At 41.5% G+C, this 10,917-nt stretch overlaps 1 protein-coding gene across 1 annotated transcript; it reads right to left on the bottom strand.

Moving 5' to 3' along the window:
• Positions 1–6,111: 6,111 nt before the first annotated feature.
• Positions 6,112–10,759, bottom strand: LOC108930792 (uncharacterized). The gene is made up of 5 exons (XM_018746200.2): positions 10,591–10,759; positions 9,704–9,871; positions 9,064–9,163; positions 8,725–8,855; positions 6,112–7,830 (listed from the first exon to the last, which is right to left on the bottom strand). Exons 1-5 carry the CDS (start codon positions 10,645–10,647, stop codon positions 7,537–7,539), a joined length of 750 nt encoding a protein of 249 aa, XP_018601716.1. The 5' UTR covers positions 10,648–10,759; the 3' UTR covers positions 6,112–7,536.
• Between the last annotated feature and the right edge of the window lie 158 nt (positions 10,760–10,917).

Here is a 10,917-nt window from a genome sequence, read left to right as displayed (position 1 = left end):
CTATATTTTTAGGGCAAGTAGAACTGAAAACAACAATCCAGCTCTTAGATTAAATCCTTGACATCCAATAAATTTGATCAAAAGAAGGGTCAAATTTTAGGTGTAAATGGTATGAGTGTATTCATTTTTATCTCAGCATGAACAGAGCAAGCTAAGTGTGTGTGTTTACATAATATATAATCCATGCAGTGTTTCATTATACATTAGGATATTAACATATTATAACTGATTTACACTTTCCTTTGGACTGCGGGAGAAAGAGTCACCTTCCCTTTGAATCTTAATAGGGCACAACTGGAAATATTTTTGACGTTTTGGCGTTGAATCTGATTCAGTCTGTGTGGCATTTGTATGCTCTACCCATGTTTGTATGTTTTTTCTCCAGCTGGTTGGGAATTGAACATCTTTTATTAAACTCGTAAGTGGGGATTTAAGTCAATTTGAGGGCGATCGCTGTTGGTGATTCTTTTCTAGACAATTATTTGACTTGACAAAACCCTTCGTTCTGTCGTACATTCTGAATATTTTCCCCTTCTTCATTTGTCCGAGTACAGCAATAGCAGGTAGTGCATGGGATAAGAAAATAGAGAATTTTTTTTTTTTTTTTTTATGGCAACGCAAAATTTGTGAATAAAATCAATTATTCCAAACTGTGGAGGAAAATACAACACGATCAAAAAAAGAAGAGGCTCCTTTTTCTTCTCCACTGCTGTATGGTTATTCAGCATGGAGGACCTGCCGAGTGTTTTTGGAGTCGAGAATGGCGAAAGATCTAATAATTTTCTTGAAAAGAGATGGGTGACTATCACCCAGTTAATAGTCTGGATTATAACAGCATCTCCAGATGCCTTGTCCATAAAAATAATAGAAGTGCCAATACTGACCAAAAGAAATTTTATTATAATGTAATTTTATACTTCCCTTGCATGTTAATTGACCCATTTTGCTTTGTGGGGCGACTTGGAACCAACTAAGCCTCAAGGTGCTGTCAAAGCCTGAATCTAATGGACCCATAATTTACTGTAGTCCTATTAGACTCTATTGCCTGCCATGTACCCTGTGATAATGGTGCAGTTATAGAGTGGATGTATGGCCTCTGTCAAAACCCCTAACAGACATTTTACTGTGACATAAGGTCCCAACATGTACCCATAACATGAGGATATAATTCAGCAAGACAGCAAAAAAAAAAAAAAAAAAAAAATCTGGGACCCAAAGATAGTTCAAACAGAGTTAGAATATGCTTAAAACTACAAAAAGATATTATTATGAATAATTTACACTGAAGTCATTATCTAGGAGACATTTTTATACAAATTATAGATTCACCATGTTAATATTACTCTTGCTCTGCAGAAAAAAAAAAAAAAAAATCAGGCTACTCAGACCACACTGATGCTAAGAAAGTGCAATATGTTCAGCACAGAAACAGAACACAACTGAAAAAAGTAAGAGAATTTAATGCGTAGCTGGCAGTGCTGTTGAAATATATAACTATTTAAACTTATAAAAACAGCTGATATAAATTTATTTTATTTAATTTACATGTATGAGAAGAACTTCCGAGGCTTCATTTGAGCACCTGGTTATTTTTTTTTTTTCCAGTTTTATCCAAGGTGACAGACACTGCATATATAGAACTTAAGTAATTACAGTTACATACCATAGTCAAGCATCAAAGGTCACAAGGGCACTTCCTCAGCCAATGCACTATTTCAATATCTGTCTTAATGGAAGGGGACAGGGAATGTAAGGCAGCTCATGCATATGAAATCGAACAGTGCATTTGTTACATGAAATGCTTTTTTTACAATCACAGCATTGTCATGGGTTGGGAAAATGTTCACGGTTGGCACGAGCTCAAGCCCAAAGGTAAGTTTTCCTCAGTTTGCTCTCCCGGCTCTGAAATATGACCTATTAATGCTGGCATAGGGCTGCAAACGCACCGATACAGAAACAAAGCAAAGCCAGAAGTACTTTGAGCCTCAAGCTCGGCTTTCACCATTATCTTCATAACAAGGGGTATTGTGAGCTTTCCGCAAAGAACAGCTTCTCCGTATCTCAGAGAACTCAAAGTGTGATCTGACTCTTGCATCAAGGTTTGTCTGTGACATGGTGGCACAGTGCGTAGTGCTGCTGTCTCACAGCGCCTTGGTGGTGCAAGAGGACGTGGGCTCAATCCCTGCTCAGCCTGTGTGATGTTTGCATGTTCTCCCTGTGTCTGTGTGGGTTTCATCTGGGTGCTCTGGTTTCCTCCCACACTCCAAAGACATGCTGACAGAGAGTGTGTGTGTTCCACTATTGTATGGATGAGTGACCCAGTGCAAGTCGTGTATCTAGCAGTGTAAGTCACCGTGGTGAATAAGGTGTGTGGGCTGATAACACTACATAGAGCTCATTGGAAGTTGATTTGGACAAAGCATCTGCTAAGTGAATGTTGCTGTAAAGCAGGGAGCTTAACTTTCTACCAGACTTGGACCACCTCAGTCTCTGCGTCACGCCAATAATGTGGTGAAACTTACAGTACATGCAAAGGACCCAGTGAGTCAATGCTGCCTCCTAGTGAACACATCTTGACATAATATCCATTTCACAGAAATTCCCTACAGTGTGTTTTTATGTGAGTGTGTGTGTGTGACTGCCTTTCAAAAGACTGCTGTCTCAACCAGGGTGTTCTCTATCTCACACCGAAGCCTTCGGGGATAGGCTCTGAACCTCCGCGACCCTGCAGTGGACAAGCACTGATTTACGGCAGCTGAGCAGGGGCACCCCTTTACTATCAGGGACCATAAGAAAGTGCTTTCTACTTGGAAAAAGGTATATAAAGGAAAGAAATTTATTTTATTTTAGCTGAAAAGATTATATAGATGATGCGGTTTATTACTCAGCACCTTAGAGAACTGGCTACAGTACTGAACTCAGGGCCCATTTATATTTAATATGTCACTCTTATTCTACATCATTATTATTATTATTATTATACTTTCACCCAAAAAAGCAGCATTTGCTTGTAATATATTGTAATACTATCTGTGGATTTTTACATGAAAATTCCATTTTGGCAAGAAAATATGAAAATGCATCCATCTCTTCAGACACCAATCATGACAATTATATCCTTCCTCTGGTTATTTATTACATGGGTATAAGAAGGGGGTGGCAGAGGGATGTCTCTCCACCAAAGAGTTCAAGTAAGAATGTGTTTTGCCACCATTCTTTTGTGTTCAACTCCATTATGAAATATCGTTGACATTTTCTGGTTAAACCAATGCTTGACACATTCTCATATTCCTAATTTATTATGTCATATAGTTATGAGTCTAAGGTGCAAAATATAAGGATATGAAGCCATCTAGTGGGAGGATTTACACACTAACCTGAGTTTCGTCCTGAAGGTTTCATTACAGCTTTGGAGACGTGCGAATCCCCAGCTCTGTCACTAATTTATTCCACCGCATCACACTTTTGTTCAAAATGTTATTTATGGGGACAGATCTGCATATAAGTGATAAAACGTCGGCAGGGAGCCGACGGATGTTTGCATTAGGGTAACACTTGCAACGGAAAAGCACCGTCACATCTCGCACCCCGAATCAGGTGGATGGGCTGCTTTGAATGGCAGTGTGTGTCATTATCATAGGCAATCCAGCTTGTGGTAGCAGGGAAATTTCTCTTGTCATGTTACTTCACATCATAGAATTTTCTTCCAGATCATGACAAAAAGTACCTAAGAAATCCAACATCTAGCAAAATAACCGATATAAACCCTTATTGCCTGTTAACTGGTTCCAGTTCGTATCGGAAAGCGAACCGAATATCAAAAGCTAAATAATGAAATTACTACCAAATTCCTTGTCATGACGAGAAATTCCAGCTCATCCAAAACCCATCTTAACTTCCCCACGAAATTTCCCTAAATAATGCCTAGTGTCATAAGGAGAACGTGAACAAGCCAGCACCCGGATGGATGTGTTTCCTGCAAAGTGTTCATTTACCCTTCTTTGTGCTTTTTTCTCGAAAGCGTCTTACAGTTAAGCTTACAGTGATTTACCCATTTTCCAGCTGGGTAATTTTTTATACAATGATGCGGCCCGCACATATTAACCCCGGTCTAGTTTTGGAGAAAAGACCTGCAGTGTACATTATTATCATTGCTATCATCCTCGCTGCAACAACTGTGAGGACTGCGATTAATCCAATGGCTCTTAGCAGATGGGCTCTACCGCTAAAAAGCATTACATTTAATGATAAGAACTGCAGTTCTCTTAACGATCATTTCTGCTCATGGCTCGGCGGTGTTTCGGAGACTCTTTGCAAACAATTGAATGGACTGTAATGGTTACGGTTATGCATAGTATAGTCTTGAGGGTGTATTTGATGTCATAAAGTGCACAAGGGTGGTAACAGTGCTCTCGAGGTCCAGGGCTTTGCGTCTAAACTGGACCCACTTCCACAGCTGTTTTCTCATATCTGAGAGTACAGCACACATGCTCATATTACATTTATCTAGCAGTTGCTTTTCTCCAAAGCAACTCACAATGAACTCTATGTAGTGTTATCAGCCCACACAATTTCTTCACCATGGTGATTTACACTGCTAGATACACTACTTACACTGGGTCACTCGTCCATACATCAGCGGAACACACACAGTCTCTCTCTGTCACTCACACACTGTGGGTGAACCTGAACAGCACATCTTTGGAGTGTGGGAGGAAACCAGAGCAAACCCACACAGACACAGGGAGAACAGAGAAACTCAACACAGACTGAGCAGGGATTGAACCCATTGCCTCTTGCACCACTCAAGCACTGTGAGACAGCAGTGCTACTTGCTGTGCCACCCATATATATTACATTCACTGCAAAGTGACTTACAATTATTTTACCCCAGCATACAGTCAGATACTGCTAGCAGAGCAATTTAGGGTAAGAATGTCACTCAAGGGTACTACAGCTAAAGACAGGGAATTAAACCAGCAACCTTTGGGGCCAAAGGCAGCAGCTCTAACCACTATGTTACTAACTGCCCTGTACATATATATGAGTCATACCCCGAAATACATAAATTCACCTTTTAAGAGCTGAACTTTACAAAGGGGTTTCATTCCTCTCATTTATACCCCTTCTTCAGTTTACGAGGGATTCACGAGGGCCGGATTTGGATTTTGTGCGCTTCCCGACAGCTTAGTAGCATGAGACGTATACATCTACATCATTTAGCAGACACTTTTCTCCAAAGCAACGCACAAAAAACTATTTATCCGAAAATTTTATCCAAGGCGAATGAGAATGTTAGATACACGACAATAAACTCCCTACAGTCATTGTGACAGCAGTGTGACAATCATACACTACAGGTAACATGGGGGAGTTTGTGTTGTTGGAGTTATACAAAAGATCTGACTGTGTTAATATTTGGTACTTTACTGTTAAATAGTTGTTTTTTTTCCCCTGCTTTTTAGGTCTGTAAAGTCATTTCCCTTTTGATTCTATTAATTTGGATAGTTTTGTACTTTGGTTTTGTAAACATGGAATCAGTGTAACTGGAAGTCGAGCCAGTACCACCCCATGGATAGTCTCTCCTCAAACCTGACACACCCCAGCATATCACAACACATTTCCAGAAAAAAAGAAGAAAAAGAAAAAAAAAACAACTAAGAATATTCATATTTAAAGAGAGGATTTGGCCAGTTACTGTGAAACCATTATTTGAAGGAAGATGTTGAAATGAGTTTCAGAAGTTGGCCAACCAGACCAAAGAAACAAAAAAGCTTTTATCACCTGGTGAAATAGTAGACGTAACTGTAAAGAAAACATTTTTCCTGGTATCTGTGTCTCGAAAACAGATATCCATATGACGGAAAAAGCATTTTCACAACAGGTTAATTTTAAATATTTAAATAATTTCTGTTAAACGTATTTTACTTTTGCCCATGCTAAGTTCTTAATCAAGAGCACTACGATGACTGAGTCATACTTAAAAATCAAACTTTATTACTTTTATCAAATCATATTTGACAGAATACATTTCATTCATTTAGGAAAATATTTAATATAATCTCAAACGAAAGCTGTGAAAAAGGTTTTGAAATGATTTTTTTTCCTTCATAAATCCTAATCAATAAAAAGAATTTACATTTTAATTGCATTTCAGTTTGGTAAAGTGACAGTTCTTGTCTGAATTACACTTGAAGTTAATCAAAAAGATAAGACACCGCACATGGTACACACGGTACACCAGTGTGCACTGGTAGTATAAAAGCCACCCTTTATGTGAATTAAGGCCGAGTTCCGAAGAGTGCGTATGGAAGCAATGAAAAGAATACAAAAATGTGCAAAAGGCCAAAGAATTAAGCATAGAGTAACATGGGCTGTAATGCTCAACTTCGCATTTTAAAAATCACAAACCACACTGGGGAAAAGAGGGGGGAAAAAAAAAAAAAAAAAAAAAAAACACACAAAATTCAACATCAGATGTCATTAGCAAATTAACATTAGAAACAAAAAGTTCAGCTAAAACAATTTTGTAGTACTACAAACTACCATATAAAAATATTACTGATATTAGCTTCTACTAGATATTCAGATTCATCACACATATAGTGCATTACATATGAATTTGGTGCTATATGAAAATGTAACAGGATGGCTTACAGAGGGCTGAAAGGCAGCACATAAATCACAGTCAATGACCAGTGTCTTGGGCTGTCAACATATGGAACTAGATCCATGTGAATGGCACACAAACATGTTTTATACATGTTTTATATAAGAGGAACAGACTGTTCCTTAAAAAAGCATAACAGACTGCCGTAGCAGGTTTCACCGACCAGGTACCAGTGTCAAGTGTCCTTTATGAACATTCGAAGGGGGGAAAGGACTTTAAATCACAGCTGTTCAGACAGTGAAAAAAGACAATGGCTCAAATTGGCAGCATATGGGTTTGGATCTCTATGGATGATGTAACCCCCCCAAAAAAAAGAAAAGTATTTATAGAAATGAAACTGGCTGTGCTTGTTTAGCTCTGCTGCCTCCACATACACCCCACCCCCAAACCCTGCAAATTCTAATTTCAACGTCCGCACACCATGTGCAAAGGAATTTTTTAGAACAGCAATACCAAACTACTGCATTTTACAACTAAATATATCGCAATTATGAAATTACAAAATCCCCACCAAAAAGAGCACCTCTACAGTAACTGCCAATGTGAGCAACAAGCAAAAAAATTGGATCGGTAAAGAATCCTTACGGGAACAGAGACTAAAGGCATGTCAGTTGGGTGTGTGAAAGTATTAAGTGAACATTATTGCTTATGAAAACTACAATGTGAACTGAAGAGGGTTTGGGGTGCTCAGGTGAAGACTGCAGTAAAACCATACCCAAGGTATTGTCCACTACCGTCATGTTTAATAAACCGCTGCAACAACAATTAACGTTAAAGACAGAGGAATACCCAAGAGGTCATACGTTAAGTTGAAGCAGGAAAGAAGGCTCGATCACATGCTATAAATAGCTGAAGTTCAGCAGAGGCTATGCTTTTTCTTTGCCCTCGCCCTTGTTTGCGTCCTTGCTCCGAGGCACTCGGCCAATGCTGTAGAACTCAACGTTGGGACGCATGTCGGTGAGGTGCGCCAAGCGATTGGACATGGCGAAGAAGGCAGCAATGGCGGCGATGTCCCAGGCATCCTCGCGGTCCAAGCCGTGCTCTTCAAGTTGCTCAAAGTGGCTGTCGGTGATGGTGTCGCTGCGGCACACGGCCAGGGCAAAGTCCAGCATGGCTCGCTCCCGGGGACTGAGGTCAGCATTCTCATAGTTCACAATGACCTGGAGACAGGACACAGGTGGGGCTTCAGTGCATGTTATCTATAAAATGTGCTTAAGGTTACTGGGTAGCATCATTGTCAGAGCTGTAGAACGTGTCGTAGGGTCGCGGCAAGTCGGAGCCTAATCCGGCAACAAAGGGTGCAAAGCTGGAGGGGAAGGGGACATATGCTGAATGGGACACCAAGCAGGACTCGAACCCCAGACCCACCACACAGCAGACCGCGGCCAAACCCGCTGCGTCACATCACACACACAGACACACTGTCTGAAACTGCTCGTCCCATGCGAGGCCGTGGGGAGCCGGAGCCAGAGCCTAACCCGGCAACGCAGGGCGTAAGGCCGGAGGGGACAGACCCAGGACGGGACGCCAGTCCGTCACAAGGCACCCCAAGCGGGACTCGAACCCCAGACCCACCGGAGAGCAGGACCCGGTCAAACCCACTGTGCCACCATGCTCCCCATAATATAGTTTCAAGGGTTTCTAATTTTAAAAGCCTTAATGATTAATTTGCACACAGATTCAAGCAGATTAGTCAAATACCAGCACATGTATAATTTGCCAACATGGCCCTTAAATGGCATTGCTAATATCTTCAGATGGATGAACTGGATACATTAATAGATCTCATCCATTGGTCCTAAATAGTCGCTCGTCCAGTGCAGGGTCACAGCACTCCAGAACCCAGCTTGGAAACATAGGGTATGAGGCCAGATACATCCTACACTGGATACCAGCCCATCACAAGACAATCACACCCACACAAAGTGCAATTTAGAGCCACCAGCCAACCCAAGACACATATGTCCGTAGGAGGAAACCAGAAAATCCAGAAAAACCAAGACAAACGCAAGGACTGATTATACAAGATGATTTTGGTCAAAGAGGACTGGCACCTGATCAGCCAAGGTGGGGTTCTTGGAGTAGATGCGGTGTAACGCGCTATGCGAGACGACACAATACAGACAACGGTTGTAGGAACTGGTGGCCACCACAATCAGCTCCCGGTCTGCTTTCGTCAGTCGACCTAAGAACAATCATACGTAGCAGTCAAAAATTGGGATAAACTTCATAGGCAGAAACTCAAACACATGCTGACATTCCAATGTCGGTCTTTTGCTGTGTACATAAAAGTTAATTCTTTGCTTAACAACCTTAACTCTACAATGTATAATATTGACCAGTTGTCCAAATGAGTGACCATTTATTTCTGAACAGACCAAAGCCCCACTCACCCGTTTCTTTGTTCATGAGAGCATTGTAGTAAGCAAAGAAAGCTCGGAACTCAGAAGGTCGATGGGCTAGAACCTTAAAAACGTTGGGCAGAAATCCCCCCTGACGAAAAAAAAAGACAAGAAAAGATGAAAACACACATTAAGCACTGGTTTTCTAAAAACGTTCCTTGGGCCTTGTCTGTGAAAGAAAAAATAATGACAATCTTCATGTGAGAACAAGTGCAACTAAAAAAAAAAAAAAAAAAAAAAAAATTGTGTGTCATATTATTTATATATTTATATATATATACACACACACACACACAGGTATAACTTTTACACTTTTTGATATATTGTGGTAACTACCAACGATAACTACAATTTTATTTATTTAGCTGAGAGTTTTCCAAAGCCACACACACTGTTAACATACTTACACTGATTTACCCATACATGCAGCTGAGGAGCCTTTACTCTATCAACTCAGGAAAACCGATACTGCAGGAGTGGGGATCTGAACCGATGTCCTTCGAACGTAGGGCGGCGGCTCGTACCGCTGCGTCTCCTGCAGCCATAACTCCGCTTCGCTACCACAATACATAGTAAATAGCGGCTTGTTCCTTAAGTAAAGAGATTAGTGAAAAGACAGGTATTTTTTTACCTTGGCCTCCACCTCCTCCATGAGTTCGACGATGTCGTAGGGCAGCTCCTTTCTGTAGGGGACCGGGTACCGGCTGATGTTCTCGGGAGGTTTGCTGGAAAACCGTCTCCGGTTCGCCGCCGAGGTCACGGCGGCGGCATGGAACCTCTTGGCGTGGAGAAGTCGGGCCTGATCGAGAGAACGTGTGAAAAAACAGCCACATGGCAGAAGACACCCAGCGATGAAGTAAAGGCGCAGAGGCAACATTAAATCACGCTCATTCATTCAGCTGATGCTTCCCTCCAAAGTGACTTACAGTTAGTCTACTTACATATTTGCCCATTATACAGCTGGGTTATTGAGCAATCGAGGGCAAGAACTGCGCTCAAGGGAAGGACAGCCCGAGGTGGGATTCGAACCTGTGACCTTTGGGTTCAAAGGCAGCAGTTCTAACCACTACGCTACCAACTACATCACTTCACCACATGATTTATGGTAAATGGGAGGACTCTGATGTACTTCAGATAGACAAAAACCGGGATCTGGATGACAGAGACAAACTGTCACAAAGGTTCCATGTTGAAATCATTATAAGTTCAATAATTTAAAGCCGAAACGTGACCACGCAGCGTGCGCGATCCGATCGTCGCCGGTCTTTCCGTACGGAAACGTCCACATTTCCGAAGACGCGATGTGCAACTAAACCCTTTTTTAGTGGTAACTAACTGTTACTACTGGAATTGTCGTGTCACGATGACGGCCTGAAATTCACGCAGCATGATGATTATGATGATTCATTGATTATGTAAAGCACTTGCGACACTGTAACTCGGAACTGCTGGTTGCTCTCTTACTTACTATCACGAAGACATTTGACTCCTAGACTAGTAGTTAACACTATTACTTACGAAAACAGTGATGTTAGGAACACGAATCCACCTCACGACTCCGCCACCGGAAGCCATGTTGGTTTGGTTTGTTGTTAATGTTTTTTTTTTTTGCCCCCCAGCTCGCACTACAAAAGCACCGTTCGATTATGACCGTTGATCCGAACCGAGCCCCACAACCGTTTCCTAGTTCACGAGTTGTGGGTGACAGGATAACCAATCACAGGGCCGGATTTGGGACACACCTCCCACTTCCCCCCGAAGTCCCACCCATTTGCCTTATAGAGGTACCAGATTTCATCAAACGCCTGCCACTTACTAGCTGTGTCCAGTAATATAGCCAATCAC

Source organism: Scleropages formosus, chromosome 5 (genome assembly GCF_900964775.1).
Source record: "Scleropages formosus chromosome 5, fSclFor1.1, whole genome shotgun sequence".
Taxonomy (NCBI): Eukaryota; Metazoa; Chordata; class Actinopteri; order Osteoglossiformes; family Osteoglossidae; genus Scleropages; species Scleropages formosus.
This window is presented reverse-complemented; position numbering and strand designations above follow the sequence as displayed.

Excerpts from the sequence above, each read along its gene's own strand:
- LOC108930792 (XM_018746200.2), bottom strand. The coding sequence starts at position 10,647 with ATGGCTTCCGGTGGCGGAGTCGTGAGGTGGATTCGTGTTCCTAACATC. Across the intron at positions 9,872-10,590 it reads TTCCTAACATCACTGTTTTC|GCCCGACTTCTCCACGCCAA; the intron begins GTAAGTAATAGT and ends TCTCTCGATCAG. Across the intron at positions 8,856-9,063 it reads TCTCATGAACAAAGAAACGG|GTCGACTGACGAAAGCAGAC; the intron begins GTGAGTGGGGCT and ends GATTGTTCTTAG.